The sequence below is a fragment of the Talpa occidentalis genome, unplaced genomic scaffold (genome assembly GCF_014898055.3).
Source record: "Talpa occidentalis isolate TD23 unplaced genomic scaffold, MPIMG_talOcc4v2.1, whole genome shotgun sequence".
Taxonomy (NCBI): domain Eukaryota; kingdom Metazoa; phylum Chordata; class Mammalia; order Eulipotyphla; family Talpidae; genus Talpa; species Talpa occidentalis.
The window spans coordinates 155528032-155546630 of NW_026555331.1; the positions used below are offsets into that span (position 1 = coordinate 155528032).

At 54.8% G+C, this 18599-nt stretch overlaps 1 protein-coding gene across 2 annotated transcripts in view; it reads right to left on the reverse strand.

The window, feature by feature from the left end:
* Positions 1-18599, reverse strand: part of ESYT2 (extended synaptotagmin 2) — a 44294-nt gene that overhangs the window by 7444 nt on the left and 18251 nt on the right. Inside the window, exons 6-15 of one of the 2 annotated variants that reach the window (XM_037516542.2) lie at positions 18371-18460; positions 14134-14189; positions 12157-12277; positions 10235-10411; positions 9390-9472; positions 8409-8457; positions 7204-7293; positions 6836-6931; positions 3022-3084; positions 258-332 (exon numbers count right to left, since the gene is read on the reverse strand). In XM_037516542.2, the coding sequence (XP_037372439.1) occupies positions 258-332; positions 3022-3084; positions 6836-6931; positions 7204-7293; positions 8409-8457; positions 9390-9472; positions 10235-10411; positions 12157-12277; positions 14134-14189; positions 18371-18460 (900 nt within the window). The remainder of the gene's footprint in view (positions 1-257; positions 333-3021; positions 3085-6835; positions 6932-7203; positions 7294-8408; positions 8458-9389; positions 9473-10234; positions 10412-12156; positions 12278-14133; positions 14190-18370; positions 18461-18599) is intronic. The other variant, XM_037516549.2, reaches the window with a different exon arrangement.

The window sequence follows — 18599 nt, forward strand, 5'->3', positions numbered from 1 at the left end:
AGTGTGTTGATTTTTTAAGCACTATTATCTTTGAAACACGGTATTTATGGAGCATTCAGAGGAAACTAAGAGAGCTGCCCCATATGTCACCGACCCATGAACTCAAGCAAGAGTATATTCATGTGTTACTTTTTAATGTTATTTTTTAAAATGAACAGTATACTTATCACCCAATTAAGCAGCTGGCTACGCATCTGATGGCCACGGAAGGGTCAGCATCAGCGCTGGCCCCCCCAGGGGACGGGGCTGCCTATTACCTTGCTCTCCTGAGCCTTGTGCCCGACGGACATCTGGACAAGAGGATTCGGGTTGCTGTTTATTTTCTTCCCCGACTATCCAAAAACAAAAAACAGGCAAAATAAACAAACATATCCTGAAGTGAGGTTTACTAAAACTAACTGGTTGGTTTATACCAACAGCCACTTCTATTTACTTCTGACGCTTCTGTCATGGGACCGTCTGGGACAATTCACTTAGAAGCCAACTGCGAGGCACATGCCAAAGCCATGGCTACTCGCCATAAAAATAACTAAGAAAATTTCTATTTCACACAATTTTTAAGTGTCATGAAGCCTTTGATTTTTATAGCAAGCTGCTTTGTAAACACTGAATCTTTTCAAAGTCTTTAATGTTAATCCCAGCTCCCAAAACTTATCTTGCTTGATAACAAAATGAACAGAGTGAAACAAGTGGGGAGCAGACAGGCAACACACCAGAAGGTGCCCCCCAGAGGCTCCCGGACGGCACCCCCAAAGTGCAGGACAGGCCTGCACTGTGAACCAGTCAGTCTGCTCATGGGGCTGCCAGGTCTTGCTCTCGGCTGCTAAGTAATTCTGACAGAAAAAAGGAATACCTAGAATCACATTAAATTAAGCAGAGATGAAAGATTTAGGAATGAGGAAAAAAATGGCAAAAAGCAGACCTCAGCAACCGGCCCAGAAGCAGCACTGCCACAGGCACTGTCCACAACTCAGCCACACCAGAGGATGCGGTCAAGTGTCTGTTAGTGGACATCAGCAGGCACAAATGTGTTTTTTTTTCTAGATAGTTTTAGTGTCAACCCTCAACACTGGGGCAATGATAGAAACCAGCTCCAAAATCATACAATTATTGGAATAAAATATTCTTAGCGCAAACCTATTGTGAGAATCTGTTCTCTGCTTCATCTTTTTGATGTGGATAATTCTGCAAAGCGAAGTGAATACTATGACAAACCGCAGGCTCTAGGTTCCTTAGGCAGAGAAGAGGGTTCCCCCTAAGTCCATTTTCTCCTCCTTTCACAGTGCACCTGCATCCTCTGCACCAAGCGGCCACCCGGGCCCGCTGTGGCGGGAAGGAGTGGGTATGCCCCTCTCTCGCCTGCAGGCGCTCACGGGGTTTCTGCAGGAACAGGCCTGTTTACGTGACACACTGTAGGTCTTTGGTGCAGATGCTGAGTTTCTTTCCAAACTCACACAGTCATTTCACCTCTGAAAACACGGCCCATTCATCCCTAGAGTTACTGTAGTGGGGATTTTAAGACTTTTTAAAGAACTTTCTCACATCTCTGAACAGAGAGAAACCTGGGACTGAAGACAGCTCCAGCCTCCGGCCACAGCTGCGGGGCTACCCGGCTCCCTCTCCTGTGCGAGCGTGTGAGCGCATGAAGGACACATGCGTGTTCAGCCTGAGTTCACCAACCCTTCAGTAAGTAAGAAGTCAATGCTATTAAACTTTAACTGGCACTGTGCTCCTCAGGGGCGCAACGAATAGTGGCGTCAACTCTCTGAAATAAAGTCCGATCACTGTGCTTTCTACTGTGACCCAACACGCAGCTGTACCAGCACCAGTCAGACTTGTGAGGTGGCCAGACCGTGAGCTTGCAGGTCTGCCCAGCTGACCTAAGCCTGGCTGCCGCCACCCAGTCACCCAGGCGCTCTCACCCACACGCGGGGCAGGCACACCCAGAGGCTCAGCTGAGGCCACGGGGAGCGACCAGGAAGCTTGTGGCTGTGACCGCGAGGCCCTGGCACAGGGCGGGGGGGAGGGGGGAAGCTCACTCTTCACCCAGTTTGGGATAAAGCAGCCCCACCCCTCCAGTGTGCAGCCCAGAGGGTGCCCTCCGGAGGCCAGCACTCTGTACCCCTCTGTGGGCGGGGGTCGGGGGTCGGTCATCCTTGCTTTTGAATTCAACGTATTTTTCTAGATGAAATGGATTAAAAACAATTCCTGAATTAGTGGGGGAGAATTTTATAAAAACAATTACATTCAAAATCCCCCCCCCCCAAATATTTAAGCCTAAAACGTTCAAAGAAATTGCAGGGGAGTAAACCATCCTAAGTTACTGATGACTTCAGCACTTTATTCAGAAAATTCACATCCATGTCATTTTAAGGATGGAGCTTAGTTTCCAATACACCTCACTGAGTGAAATTTAAGGCTTCTTGAAAGATCTGTGCCCCAGCCCAGCAGCACCAAAGCCCAGAGGCCGACCCGGCCACCTGGCCGCGTATTGGAAGAGGAGATGTTCTGGCTGGCAGCCGTGCACCAGCACCCAGGACCCCAATTGCGGGTCGGGTAAGATTTTATTTTATTTATTTATTTATATATATTTTTTGTGGGACCCTCGCCGGCGGCCGGGGAACAAACCGGCGCTGCAGAGGCTGTGGGCAGCCTCCCAGCCCAGTGCTCAACCGCTGCGCCACCAGGGGAGGCCCTCAGGTAAGATTTTAGTAGAACTTCTGCTTCCCCATTTTCACTGATTTGGTCCAATCAAAATATAGATTTAAATCCACCTCAGGTGTTGCTTCCTAAGGCAAGAGGACAGAGGTGCAGTTTACCAAACTGGTACTTGTAAAATTTGTCTTCCAAGTTGACTTAAATTCTTCTGCGAATTTTTGGGTCACAAGTCCCCTCGACCTCTCGAGCTGGACACGACTTGGCCACGAGCACGGGGCAACTTGCTGACAGCACCACGGGGCCAGAACATCACCTCTCGCAATAGATTTGATCGACTTCTCCACTTTGAGGGAAAGAGTTTACCTTGAACGCTTTCTGAACTGCAGCCTTCTTCAAGACATCAGGGTTAAATTCTAATGGGTTACTCTTTCAAGTCAGAAGAAAATGAATATTCCAAGGGTTAATAAAACATGCAATGAGGAGTTTATGGAAGGTTAATGACATGAAACCGTATGCGATCAAAAAATGCTTAACGAAAAGTCACCAACAAGACTTACACAAAAACCAACAGAAATCAGTTGTGAAATTCTCCATGCTCAAGCTTTTACCTCAGAACCAACCTTTCATCTGTAAATACCAAACACACGTCCTCAGGCCCGTGCGTCTATGCTTCTGCTTCACCCCTCTTGCCTTTGGGACTTGGAAGCTCAAGACTGGGATGTCAGAGGAGGGGTCGGGTCGCTTCTTTGCGTGCCCACCCTCCTGCCCCCACGTGGGTTTTGTCTAAGCTGCACTTGAAAGGGCTACACCACAGGCCGTTTCCTCCCTGCTGACACTGACGGCTTCTCCGCTTCTCCACTTCACCCCTCTTCCGAAACTCAAATGCAAAGGCGGGTGAGATCACCCCAAACCTTCCTCCTGGCTTTAGAGTTCTGTTACTATGGGTTTTGTGTCCTATTTCTAAACTTTTCCTTTGCAGTTCATACTCTCTTGTCCTCGCGAGTTCCTTCAAGGACCAACATTTACAGTTAAACGTGTTATCATTTTAGCTGTAATCAGCTTCAAACAATGGATTGAATTTTATTACTCTCTCATTGAGCAGCAGACTTTATAGTCAAGGAGACAGCAGCTGCCTGTCTGCCCCAGTGGGGCTGGCTGGGCCAGATGCCAGGGCCGGACGCTGGCTGGAGAGGGGTCAGCACCGATGCCCAGCGCCGGGGAGAGAGTCTGGAGCAGCTCCCGGGAGTACATTCACAGCCCTGGGTGGGGAGGACGGCAGCTGCAGGGCCCGCAGAGCCTGCGTGGAGCCACTCGTGCGGCCCCGACACCGCAGCTCAGGCCAGCGTGGGGAGGGGTGGTGCGGAAAGGGCAGAGGAGCTGTGGAGGCGTACAAGCTGCTCGGGCCAGGTGGGGAGTCGTTTCGGGCGCCCACCCGACTGCACCCCCACCCTTAGGCCACTGGCCAGTTGGAGGCAGAAGTGGCCACCGCGCTTGCCCAGTAGAGCTGAGGGAGCCCGTAAGCCCTCGCCCAGAGCAGGCGGCACAGACACCGCACGGGCCAGGAGGCGACAGGCACCCTGGGTGGATGGGAGCCGCCCGCTCTGGGCATGGACACTCTGGGCCCCTCAGGCACCGGGAGGCAGAGCCGGCAGCAGCCAGAGCCGCACACACCCGTCGTGGTCTCGGCCTCGGAGGAGAACTGAGGTGCCCCGGCCCATCCTCGCCAAGACCAGGGCCCTGGCGAGGAGCGGTCAGCTCGCCCCGGAACTCTGCTGCGAGCGGCCGGCTCAGGGAGCCGTCGCGAGGGCTGTGATGTGGGAGGGAAACTGGCTGTGACCCCACAGCTTCATGGCTGGGCACTCAGAGGCAGCCATAACACCCTAAACAATTCAGACACATTTGCTTGAAAAACCAACCTAGGAAGCTCTGAGAGAAGGGACCTAAGATGAGGGTGGTGCGGACGCCAAGCGGGCAGGAGGCCGGTGCCCATGGCCGCCCCAGCCAGTGCACAGGGCCTTGGCCTGGTGCTGGGGGTGGCGTTTGTTCTGTTGTGGCTCGAGGAGCAGCTGGCCCAGCCCTGAGGGTCTGAGTCACCCGCTCCCTAAAATGGGCCAAAAGTCTATTCCTAAACTTTTGCTTTCCCTCTTTTGAAAAATATGAAGACTGAAAATGCATATGGAGACGGAAACTAGATGCGGCCACGGGACACATCTGCGCCTGGCACCGCCCAGTGAGCCCCAGACCCGGTCCGGAGGCACGGGCACCTCCACTGCCACCCCCAGGCCACGGCTCCGGAGCCCAGCGGAGCATAAGCCCAGTCATCTCCCCAATGCTCCGGTCACGGGGGGTTGGGGGGTCCCAGTGGACTCTGGGCGTCCCTGTCCACGTGTGGGTGCCAAGAGGTGGGCAAGCCAGGCCCGGCTCTTTTCAGCAGTTCAGGAAGACAGTGGATTTAAGGAATTTTTTTTCAAGTTTACAAAGAGATGTTTATGTCTCACACGCTGAGGCGAACCAGGAGAAGATCCACTTTCATCATCACGGCATCATTTTTTGCCTCAGAATTTCTACCCTTGGGACGGGCCTGCAGCGGTGGGAGCTCAGGCATGGCCATGAGTCCCTGGCCTGTGCAGCTTGGGGCCAGGCGTGAGCTCGTGTGAGCCACGCAGCGGGCATCGTGGAAACAAGCACAAGCCACACACATAGCGGGACCCCATGCAGGAAGGGCAGGACACACCACACACGCCACACCACGCACACACGCACGGCACACGGGGGAGGGCATTTGGGGCTGGGCACACCCCAGCAAGCCAAGGAGGAACACCAGGAACTCACAAGGAGCGCGCCACAGACCGAGGCAGTGTTCTCACAGAACACTAGTCCCGACGCTCGCCTCTCTTTTAAGTAGCCACACCCAAAGCTTCCCTCGTAGATGCTCTTAGGACAGTGGAACCGGGGGAGAGAGCAGAGAATGGTGGGCTTGGTCAGCACAGGAGGCAGCAGTGCAGGGGCGGGGCAGAGGCTGAGCGGAGCCGCCCCTCGGCCCACCGGACAGCCAAGGCCGCTGCGTGCACACGGTGCCCTCGGCATGGGAAGTGAAGCCATTGTTTTGACTTCTTTGTGATGTGACTCAAATGTCAGTGCGGCGTGACAAACGCACAGTTCTACAGAGAACTGACCCTTTCCGGCCAACCCACCCCCACGTCCTACACCCTAAAGCAGACAAGTTTGATTTCATGAGGCACCACAACAGACTCTGTAACAAATACAGCGTGGCCCCATGGAAGTTCTGCCATAGAAGAAATTCTGTAGAAAGGTCAAGGAACAGTAAAACAGTTTTTCCCAAATTGAAATTTTAACAGCTAAAGTCACAGATTTCAGACTGGAGGACTGACCCAAGTTTAAAACAGCAAGAGAAATTCAGAATTTAAGACATGAAAATCAGTCACACCTTCACAGAAAGAACGAGCAACCACCGCGATTCTGCAGCGCTCAGGCGCATCTTGCCCGCAGGAAGCCAGCAGAGGCTCAGACTCTGCCAGTGGGGCTTGTGGCTGTGTAGATGCAGAGCCTCGCCGTGGCCCCAGGCGCCACACCAGGCCGGGAAGGGCAGGGACAGTCCTGGCTGTGCCCTGGTGGGGTGTCCTGGGGCGGCGTCCCGAGAGGGGCGCCCTAACCTGGGGCGTAGTCTCACAACAGAACTGGTCTTGGACACAATGAGACGAAGGAGAAGAGTGATGGGCACGCAAAGAAAAATCTACGGAAATTTCAACAATGGCCTGGTTGTCACGGAGGAGGGAACTGCTGTGGGCGGTCAGCCGGCCTGGGCCCCTACCTGTGCGCTGCCGCCGGGAGGGGGTTCAGCACGGGGCTGCATTTAAAACAGGCCAGAGACAATTCCCCTCTCCAGACCCTACAATTTAGAAACCGGTGACTTTCTACAGAATATCTTCTCCCCTAACGGCCAGGCACTTCTGTGCACTGGAGTCTGTCAGACACGTCTGTGGAAAGTACCGGAACACCCTGGGCGGATCCAGGTGACGTGTGGACACCAGCCCCGCGTCCCTCCCGCTGCTGCTCTCCAGGTCGGCGCCAGCTCAAACAGCAACCCAGTGGCGGTGTGGAGAGCCGCACACCACCAGGCACTGCCAGGACACGCCCGAGCCCCTGCACCACCTACCGGGAGGTTCCTTGCCGAGTCCAGGTATAGGATGAGCAGCGAGGAGGAGAGGCCGTCGTTGGCTTGGTCTTTGTCTGCTCGGATGTCCGCCAGCACCTGTGGGGACAGGAGACGGCCTCAGCAGGGCATCACCGCTCGACCTCAGGCTGAGCCTGCAGCTCCGCTTGCAGCACCCAGGAGAATAGAAGAGCAGCCAAACCATCCGAACAAGCCAGACAATGAAAAGAAAATCAGCTTTGAAGCGACGAGATCGTCACCTGCTGCAGCCAGCTCAGCTGCGCCCCGCAGCGCTCAGTCTCACTGGGCAAGTGCTGCCCCCTCCCCGCCATGATGCCACTGCTGGCACTCAGGGTCAGGGCGCCCAGTACCTTGTCCAGGCCGGACGCGTCGGGCACCAGGGTGAGCCACTCCAGCCTCAGGTGCAGTTTCCCTCTGGGGACCTCGTCCAGAGCGAACCACTGAGGAGAGAGTGTTCACATTTAGCCAGCGTCCTCCTGAAGCGAAACGCAGAGCAGACAGGCTGTGGCATGTGGCCTGGGCGGTGCAAGGCTGGAGCAGGGGGGCGCCGCGGCCCAGAGGGAGCTGCGCTGAGGTGCCTAAGGCTTGCCCGGGCCCTGAAGCCAGGTGCTGCTCTACCCGCATGTGCGCCCCAGGATACAAACGCTTTCTAGAAGGATCCAGTGAGGTTAGGCTCCTCCATGAGGATTCTCATAGAGCTCATGGCCAAGAAAGCACATCCAGCCAGCCAGTGTGTTTGTCTTTACTTAGCACCACATCGTCACCAAAAAACTGTTCTTTCAGATTAAAAGCCGCCAAGAATCAATGGAAGGGCCTCCCTGGTGGTGCAGCGGTTGAGTGCTGGGTTGCGAAGCTGCCCGCAGCCTCTGCAGCGCCGGTTCAATCCCTAGCCACTGGCGAGAGTCCCACATGGTGCGCAGACCTCTCCTGCCGCCCGCTGCTCCCCTCAGCAGTGTACTTCGTCAGCCTGCCTGCTCTGCTCCCCGCTCTGACTCTGGTGAATCCTCTCACCCTCCCACACTTCTGACTGTTCCCAGTGCTTGTATAAATAAATAAATAAATAAATAAATAAATAAATAATCTTAAAAAAAAAAAAAAAAAAAGAATTAATGGGAGATGGCCCCAGCCTCCGGGCGGAGGAGCTGAGGAGCTGAGGAGCGTGGGCCCGAGCACAGCCTGCAGCTATGGGAAGGGTTGCAGGACGCTGCAGGGGCTGCTGCTGTGAGGCAGTTCTCAGCACCAAGGGGGAGGTCACGCTTTAGCGGCCAGCCGACCCCTCCAAAGCACCACAACTGCTCACTCCTTATGCTCTGGTTCGGGCCAGACCCCTGCTGACCCTGTGTGCGGGGCCTGTCCATGCGCCGCACTTGGCTGTGGCCTCCGCAGGGGACCTGCTTCCTGGGTTGCTGGCCAAGCCCATCCTGATACCCCCCCAGAATGTGGCATCCCCGGTTTGGCTCTCAGCTTGTTTTCCACTTTGCAGCTACCAGAGCCCTCATGCTGCGGTCTCGGGAAAGGGGCCTCCGTGGGGGCAGAGCGAGACTTGGCGACGTACCTCGTCCAGGAGGCGCTCCTTCTCCACTTCAGTTAGGTCGATCATGAGGCTGCAGAGGCAGTAACACGCAGCGTTAGCACAGAGAAACTGCTGCACCATTTACTGTGAGGAAATCTCCCAGAAATGCAGCACAACACTGCAGTGCCCCAAGAATAGGCTTCCAGAGGCTGCTCAGGCCGGGAGCAGAGGCATCAAGCGCGGCTGTTTCCAGGAGGGCAGAGGGTGGACGGGAGTGTCCGCTCCCTGCCTGCAGCCCTGGTCAGAGGCATGGACCCTGTGGCTTCAACCCTGCCTCAGGCTCACGCCCAGCAGGTCCAAGCCAACCCACCCACGCCCCGGACAACTGCCCACCACTAGCAGCGGCCATCCCAGAGCCAGACAACCACACTCGGCTTCCCTCGCAGCCACCTCCAAACCTCTGCCTCACACCGGACTCACTTCTCCTTCCTGCCTCGTCCGGCGCGGACAGCCTCCAGACGTTTTACTGGCTGGTAACCCTGACCTGCTGTGGGCTGCCAAACTCTCCCACCGAGCTGTTTCCCAAGGGGCCCGCGTCCCAGCCGCACACCGGGCTCATTGCCAACGCTCCCCGCCTTGGTGTCGTTGAGGCCTGGCTTTCTTGCAGTAGATTAATAACGATCAGGTAGACACGCATTTTTTAAAAACTCAGCTACGCCGGTTGCCTCACCGACATAGACAAACCATCGCCCCACGCGCAGCGCAGTGCGAACAGCACCTGCGGCACGACAGGACCCGGCCACAGGGGAGGTGGGGGACGGGTCCAGCTGTGGCTGCGTCCTCTTCATGTGAACAGGCCCCCGTGGCCAGGGGCAGCAGCCGACCTCCGTCGAGGCCCTTCCTTTGTTCGCTAAATCCAAGACAGGTCAGGGACAGACGTGCCTTATCGGGAGGTGAGGGTTGCTCTGCTGGGCCACCAAGCCCGAGGGCCCTGACGCCCGCCTCACAGACACAAGGACTCACCTGCCCAAAAAGTCGTCCTTGTCTGGGTCCTCATCAAACAGCTCGATCTCCAGCTCCTGACCCGGGTGCTCGTAAACTAGAGCCTGGAAGGGGTAGGGGGGTCAATATGGCTGTCGAGACGACGGCCTTTCCCCATCAGACCATTGTTTTCATCCTGGTGACCATCTGCCTGAGTGCAAGAGTCTGAGGTTCTGTTTCTAGTAACGAGGGCATCTTCAGTGGGTCAAGCTCAACTGCTCCAGGACAAGGGTCACAGCATGACTTGCACATCTGGCGGCAGCCTGGACGTGTCACTATCCGAAGGCCCACTCGGACGCTGTTCTGGGGATCATGCACGCGTGACCTGCTTAGCGCCACCCAAGATGGATGCTCATGGAACACAAGCTGCCTCCTGTTCTGGAGAACAACTTTGCAAGAACGTAGCAGGCCTTTCAGAAGACACAGCATTCTACTCTGCAGTGAACCCTCCTCGAGGGCACCGAGGACAGCCCGGCTGGGAGGAGGGTGTGGCCCATGAGTGGTGTGTGGCCCATGAGCGGCAGGGTAAGCAAGGCCACTGTGCCCCGGCGCCAGATGGAGGAGTGGTCGGGAAACAGCACAGAACTGATGCTTGTGTTGACAAGCACATCACGTGTCCTGCATGCAGGGACGCCCTCCTGCGGTCACAACTGCAGCAGCTCTGTGCAGCTGAGGGGCGGGTCCGCATGTGCCAGCAGAAGGCAGGGCAGAGGGACGCTCCATCCCATCCCGAGGAAGGGGAGTGGCACAGGCAACTCAAGCCAGCGCTCAGCCAGCCCCTCGCGGGCTGGGGAGCAGAGGGTAGCTGCTCGGCAGGACACGCTCACCTCGTAGACTTCATTCCACTTTGGGCTGAGGCTCTCTTTGATGACCTTGCTTTGGAAGATCTGGTTGCCAACTCGGATAATTCCGTAGGGGTCTGACTTTCCCTTGACGAGCCCCTTAAGGTAAGTATCTTTCCCCTGAAGATCCTGAGCTTCAATAAAATGGATCCTTAAAACACCCTGAAAAGGAATAGGACACAGGCTCTCTGCTGAGCCATCTGGGGACATGGGCGCCACTGTGTGCTGAGGGGCAGAGGCCCTGTTGTGTGTACCGGCAGGCCAGGAGCACACTCCGGGGACAACCAGCAACGGTGGGGGCAGTGGTGCAGGTGGACCTGGACAGGCGGGTGCCAGCCCAGATGCCCAGGCCCGCGGGCCGAGGAGCCAGGCCCTTGACAAGGCTATGCCTGGCAGCCGAGAGGCAGGAGCTGGAGCTTTCGGACATCAGACCCAGCCCTGAGCCAGTGGAACGCAGCGGCCACTTGGCTCCACCTCTAGAACAGCCCTTGGAGATGCTGTCTCGATAATATCACATGGAGACAAAGATTTTGAAGTATGTGCCGCTCACAAACGTTGCCTGACTAATAAAACTACAGATGTGCCCTCAAGTTTAAGACAAATAAAGTGGTAAAATTACCTTTCTATAGGGTAGTGCTCTCACCCCACAAATCTTTTGAAAAATTGCTGGGTAATATTCTGATCCTGTCAGCATAAGAAAATAAGGGCTTTTTAAGTGTTGCCCCCCCCAAAAAACCAAAAAAACAAAACTTAAAAAAATACAATCTCTTGTTGATATTTCTGTATGTCAAAAACTAAGACAATTTGGCAACATATTTAAGCAGAAATGGCCCCAAAGCCCAGGGAAGGAGGGCCTCCCTGGTGGCGCAGCAGTTGAGCGCTGGGCTGCGAAGCTGCCCACAGCCTTTGCAGCGCCGGTTCGATCCCTGGGTGCTGGCGAGGGTCCCACATGGCACGGCAGGCCTCTCCTGTCTCGCCCGCTGCACCCCTCAGCAGTGTGTTTCGTCAGTCTGCTTGCTCTGCTCCCCGCTCTGGCTCTGGTGAATCCTCTCACCCTCCCGTGCTTCTGACTGTACCCAGTGCTTGTATAAATAAATAAATAAATCTTAAAAAACAAACAAACAAAAAAGCCCAGGGAAGGAAGAGCAGTTTGGCAGGTCTGTTCTCTCTGTGTCAGTTTTACAAAAGCTCCAGCTGCAAAGGAGCAGACGCCGGGGAGGGCCCGCACCTCCTAGAGGAAGCCCCCGAGAGAGACAAAGTGTCCTTCCCCTTTTCTAAGTCCGCTGCAGCGTGGAGGCCACCACCAATGGGCTCAGGGGCAGCACAAGTGCCATGGCGCCCTCAGGGTGCCCGTGAGGCACCACCCTCCAGGTCCAGCCACCCCTCCCCCTGCCCCCACCAAGTCCTGCTGCCTCTGAGTGCATCACTTCATGTACCCAAAAGGAAGCCCCCCACCCCAAGACTACATGCGCCAGCCAGGCCTCACCTGTCACCTGCACACCCACCAACACGCAGGAAGTGGGGCAGGCGGAGACCCAAACCAAGCCTGGCCACGCCTGCCCAGGGCCTGCACAAGCCACGTCATCCCTCCAGGACCCCAGGCCCACCACAGTCTCCGAGCCGAGAGACCCTGCAGCCCCCAAGTCCTGTGCTCGGAAACACATGCGGTGTGCTCCTGCTACATGACCGAGTGGCCACAGCATCCTCCGGGACTGGCCAGAGCTGCTGGGGAAAGTAACCTGATCGGCATCTTCGGCCCTGGACCCCACGACAAGCTTTCCACTCCCCCGCCCGGGAGTGTGGCAGTACGGACCACCTGCCCCGCATGACAGAGGCCAGCCAGCCCCGAGCACGGCCCGCCCCTGCAGCATCTGGCTGTGTGGTCACCGGGGCTCAGACTCACTGACCTTTGGGATCGGGAACCGCAGCTGTGCGATCTGAACCTCGCTGATGAGAGGCACTGTGATCCGGTTGGGAAGCACCAGGTAGTTTGATATTATGTCCAAGATGATGGTGTCTGACAAGCCGCTGTTGAGAGGGAGGCGGGGAGGACAAATTGTCATGCACGTCAGGGGCGAGTTGGTGCTCCTGTCCCCAGCACAACGCCTGTGACCAGCTCACTTGGCTCTAGCTGGGGCCACGGGGCCACGGCAGGAGCCGGCACACCCGCCTCCGTCCTGCGGGGCCCAGCTGACACTTCATCACTGACTTTGTGGCTAAGACACCGCTGTGCGACAGGACCATCTGGTGCCCACACGAGTGGACCACAGTGTGATCTACAAACTAGCAAATAACAACAACAAAGCCTCGTAGACTCTGGGAAGACCGGGGTGGGGCGGGGGGCGGGCAGGAGAGGGCATCGAGCTGGGGTGGGCAAGGCTGGGGTGCACGGAGGTAGAGGTGTCCCCGGAGCTGACAGTGTCAGAAGTAGCAGCAAGTCAGCAGCCTTCGACTGTTGACTCCAGCAACACCGCTCATGTGGGCAGCACCCCAAGATTACAGCACCTTGTAAACAGGAGGCCTGGCATCAACCTCCTTGCTTGCAGAGCAGATGCCCCTCAACCCTTGGGGATGGAGCAGGCGAAGAACATGCCCCAGACCACAGGGACCCTGTCCTCTGCTGCTCTCCCTCCCAGTGGCGAAGTGACCCCCAGCCTGGGCCTTTCCAGCACTGGGGCACGGCGGGACCTGAATCTGCTCACGAGCAGCGCGGGCGTCTGTCCAAGGCAGGGGGGCGCACAGAGTACAGGAACTTCTGCTAGAACTGGCAGGAAAGCTCTGTCCACTGAGGCTGCTAAGCTGGCGGGGGAGCTGGGAGCTCCTGGGGAGCCCTGATGGCGACAGGTGGGTACCGGCACCTGGCTCCTGGGTGTGCGGGTGGGAAGGTGCCTGGGAGGGAGGGTGTGGGGGCCGCAGCCCTGGGCGCTGCTGGCTCGGAGCAGGTGCTCGGTACCGCTTACAGGAGAGTGAACAGTCCTTAAAACATGGTACTTACTTATCCGAAGAAGACATTTTTTTCTGATTATGCCTCAGGTTATTAAGTTTCTAAATCTTCCCTGATACTGAAACAAAATTCTTTCTAATGGACGTTTCAGGACATAAATCACAGGAAGGGAGAAAATCAGACCCAAACCCCGAGACTTGGCATGCCAGCCAAGCAGCCGACACCTGTAGTTTCTGCTCAGCTTCCCAGTGAATGCGCAGCTCAGTGTCCCCACGTAACGGCTGAGTCCCCATGATGTGACCTGGCCCCGTCAGGAAGAGGGGCCCGAGAGGAACAGTATGCCGGGAGGCTGTCCCTGACTGCACGTGGGGCACCTGCCTGGACACGACAGCGGCCCCAGGGCTGGCTCCCGTCGTGACCCAGAAGTCGCTCGGTGGAGTCGGAGGCCGCAGATGGTGGGGTGCGACCCGCCTCTTGGCAGGGGGTGGCCTCACGGCTTACACGCTCTTTGTGGGAGATTTCCCACGGACTAGATTTTTACAGAACACCAAAGGGACTCACAGAGATATGGGAAACTCCTGCCCAGCCTGGTCCCCTCCAGGAGGCCCAGGAAAGCCCAAAAGGTATGTGGGGGACCACGTGGAAAGAACCCAGAAAGGGCTAGTTCTGAAACATATTCACATTAAAGCTTTATTCTTCTGGGAAAATAATAAAATCCAAACTTGAAAATCTACAGGGAACTAAAGGGCTGCCGTTTCTCCAAAACACCAAAGCCAGAAGTTGCCACATGATGGCCGGAAAGTGACCATGCAGCTCGGTGTGACATCCCAAAGCCGCTGACCTCAGCTCAGGGGTCTCGGCCTGTCACCCCTGAACTGTATAGCCCCTGCCCTGCCGAGGAGGAAGGGAGCTAACGATGCCTGGGCCAGGCGGTACTTACTTCAATCCAGGGATATCGAGAAGATTCGTCAGTCCCGTCCAGTTAATTTCTAAAAGCTGTTTAAGAGGGGGAGGGGACATTAATAACACAGTTCCAGTCACTGAATTAAGCACACAGGCTTCCTTCTGCATAAACGGCATGAGTTAGCACACGAGAGCGGCCAACTTCATTTTCCACTGTATAAAAACACCAAGTCCATCTTGCCTAACTGGTACATGGAAAGCTGCCTGTTTTATGTTTTTAATAATTACATGGATTTTCCTCGCAAAATCACGGAACAATCCACTCACCCATCCTACTGACAGGTCCTTCGAGTGTTGATAATTTTTCTTTTGTTGTCAGCGATGATTCGGTGACCACTTTTCCACCAGTGGTCTTGCACGCATGTGCTAACACTCACAAGTGGAAGTTGTGGTCAAAGACATGCTTATTCTTATCAACACTGCCTCACTGTCCTATAAAAAGTTAATGTGCTGACTTATGTTCCCACTGAAAGGCCTGAGACGAAAGCCAACCCAGCTAGCATATTTTCTTGCCCATTTCTCTGGTGGGTATTCATCTGCGATCATTTCCTACACAACAAGCCAAGCTCCCATGAAGAGGACGCAGACCAAACTCCTGATCAAATCCAAGCACTTCACGGTTTCCTCTCAACCGAGCACTTCACACAACGACTTGTGCTGTTTTTAGGAGAAATGCTAAGGAAAGTGCAAGATCTCAACTGCCCTCCTACCTCAATTCCAAACAAATATGAACTAGAAACAGTCAAGATGCCTCGGACACACCCAGACTAAAAAGCGACTTTTTTTTTTAAAGATTTATTTATTTATTTATTTATACAAGCACTGCGTATAGTCAGAAGCGCGGGAGGGTGAGAGAATTCGCCAGAGCGGGAAACAGAACAGGCAGACTGACGAAATATACTGCTGAGGGGAGCAGCGGGCGGCAGGAGAGGTCTGCGCGCCATGTGGGACCCTCACCCGGTAGCCGGGGATCGAACCGGCGCTGCAGAGGCTTCGGGCAGCCTCGCAACCCAGCGCTCAAACGCTGCGCCACCGGGGAGGCCCAAAAAAGCGACTAATTTTAAAAGCACAGAAAGACTTGAGTTGTTACAGCACAAGAGGAACGGGATGCAAATACAAGAGTCAAGGAGGAAGCCTACGTGGTTCTGAATGGGACTGCAAGATGATGAGGGCATGCCCCCTCCCCCTTTAAAGAACAGGCCTAGAAGCAAGGACACCCAGGAGCCAGCTCTGCCTCAGCACCCCAAATATGGCCTTGGAATACATATCCACTAAGAGGAACTGGGGTGCTGAGAAAACAGCTGCCTTCAGGCCTGGGCCCTGCTGCACAGACAGAGCGAGGAGCCCCGGAGATTAGGGAGGCCTCTCGGAGGTAGGTCATTGGAGGGGCCTGACCAAGAGGGTGGAGCCTGCAGTAGCCCTTGTCTGGGCGAGGGGAACCTGCCTGCCACTACGTGCAGAGAGGCTGGACAGCAGGAGCCGGTGAGTGGAGGACAGAACTCGGTGGGATTTTGGAGAGAAGTGACTTGAATGCAAGACAGAAAAGCCAGCTCTGGCTCAAGGCCTCAGCTGGTGGAGGCGTCCGGGAAACACCTCACAATGAGCCGTGCGCATCCTGGAGAAGTCCTGCAAGTCTGATCTGCTCTTGGGACAAACCCAAAGATGCCCTACAGATTCTGAAATGCCCCCAAGGGCAGCACACCCGACAGCTGTCCAGGCAGCCTGAGTGGCCATGAGCTCCTGGGACGCGTCCATAGCACCTGGCCAGGGCCTCCCACAGGTAGGCGTGCACTGATCCAGCAGTCATCATGGACCTCTCGTCCCGTGAGGTGGGCATCGCCGCAGCCTGGTGACAGATGGGGAAACGGAGGCCAGGAGAAGCCAAGCGGCATACACAGCCAGGGAGGACAGTCCCTTCACCACACCCACCTTCTCCCTGTTCAGTTTTGTTAAACAAGCAGCACCTTGTCCAAGCTAGCAACATAATCAACCAGCAGGACATGTGTGGTGGCTCTGTGAGGGTCTCGGTGCTAGTCCTGAGTCATCAGAACAGTCGCCCCGCCCCTGCAGGCGCAGCCCGCGCTGGGGAGCGAGGAAGAATGACTTGGCAGCCATGCTGGCCTCATATTTTCCAGCTGAAAGTAATGGGAAAAAACTCCCTGCTCTCTGAAGCGTCTGTATTGACCAAATAAGGAAATGAATGATTCTGGATTGTTCATAGGACCGTCCTTTTCTGAGCACTGACATTTCACTTGAAATAGTTATTATAAACTTTAAAAGTAAACACGCCTATGGGAGATCCAAACCAACAGAGTACCACTAACTTTTTTTTTTTTTAAAGATTTATTTATTTATTTATACAAGCACTGGGTACAGTCAGAAGCATGGGAGGGTGAGAGAATTCACCAGAGCCAGAGCAGGGAATAGAACAGGCAGACTGATGAAATACACTGCTGAGGGGAGCAGCGGGCGGCAGGAGAGGTCTGTCGCACCATGTGGGACCCTCGCCGGTGGCCGGGGATTGAACCCGTGCTGCAGAGCCTGTGGGCAGCTTCGCAGCCTAGTGCTCAACCACTGCGCCACCAGGGGAGGCCCAAATACCATTAACTTTTGAGGAAGATTTAAAGATTAGGATTTCATTATATTTTGGACTAAAAATAAAAAAAAAGGTCTCTCTTTAAAGTGTCAAAAATTCCCTGTAAATTCACAATACTTAGCAATTTGCTAAAGATCAGGTTTTCACGCTTGTCAGCGAAGGCAGCTCCTTGAACGTGCGGGCATCCAGCGCCTCTTGTGTGCACAAGAAAAACGTGGATTTACAGCTTTCATGAGCTGCTTCTTTTCTCAAAATGTTAACAAAGAGGTTCCTTAACAGCTTTGGAATTTTATCATGTTTTGTGTGGTTAAAATACTTTCAAAATAAGCCTATAACTTAAGCAATAAAAACAACAAATGAGAGCAATAATTTTGATGGTAACAGAAAATGGTAACAATCCTTCTGTGTTTTTATACAGTTTCAGCTGGATAAACCTACACTCTCAAACTCCAACCACAGTAATTTGCATTAAGTTATCTGTATTGAGTTATACAAATTAACATTCCCACTTAAAACTACACATGATGCTAATGGTGCTTCCAGAAAGAATTTGTCAAGGGTTATAAACTGGTCGTGAAGAGAGATCTGAGAAACAGATCAATTTGTGCATCAGATGCCACAGAGTGGTCTGGAGACAGACATGGGGGTGGTTTTCAGGCTTTACAGTAGGTGGAGGGCAAGGGGGGGCGGTGTACAAGATGCCTCCTGCAGGAAGAGACGCCCCAAGGCATCTGGGAGGGTGGTGTGGGGGTAGGTGACCATCATTGTCCCTCTGGCTAGCCTGGGTACTCACGGGACGGTGCTGGGAAATGAGGCTAGAGAGAGATCCCTCTAGACCCCAGGATCCTGTCAGCAAGGACAGAAGACCTGGTGGGAACAGTATCCTAAGCATGAAGCCTGCTGAGGACAGAGCCAAGGCAGGAAGCCAGCAGCTGAGGAGCCAAAGGAGGAGGAGACAGCCCTGGGAGGACGAGCCAGCCTTGGTGGCGCCACGGTAGGAATGACATTTTTGTTGGTCTAATTTTTGTGGCCAATAATGAATGTTGGCTACTTGTAACAAACATTGGAATAGCAGACATATCTTACAATGTGAAACACTAACATTTATTATGGTTTATCCAAGTGTTAGAATATTATTCAGTAAAAAAAGCTCTTTATGACTTAAAATCAGCATCCAGCTGTGGTGCAGCTCATCAACCCTGGGCAGGAAGGCAACACCTGCATGCAGGCAGCTGGTTAGGGCTGGGGGAGGGCTCGGGGGAGCCCCGCACAGGAAGAGCAGCCTGTGTCACCGGGGCTGGTCTCCACGCAGACGCCCAGACCTGCTGGAGCTGGGAGCCTGGACTGCGCCAGAGCGAACAGAGCTCGGAGACTCACGTTTAGGGGGGCAGCGGCAGAGCAGTGGCTTGTGTCTACCAGTCACCTAGCGAAACCTGCACTTTTAAAATAGTCTATGTCTTCAAATTTTCTGTAATGAATGTATTATTTTTAAAATCAGAGAGGAAAGTTGCGTATCAAGAAATAAAGGCGTGAAGAAGCACGAGGACATGGGCCAAGGGCTCCGCGTCTCCACTTTCTGCTCCTCCAGGACCCGCAAGAACGAAGTTGTGGGACTTACCGGCTTCCGCAGGAAGAAGAGAGACAACGCGCCCACCAGCGGCATGTCCCCGATCAGTGGCTCCAGGATCACCCGCATCGTCCCGTGCACCTAGATCCAAACAGAACCACACTTGGCACAGAGCAGCCCTGAGCACCCCGGCAGAGCGGTGCGCGGCTGCCCCAGCTCTCAGCATGGTCTACAAGCAGAGACCTCACCGCACAGACATAGAGCGAATAAAACGGCATTT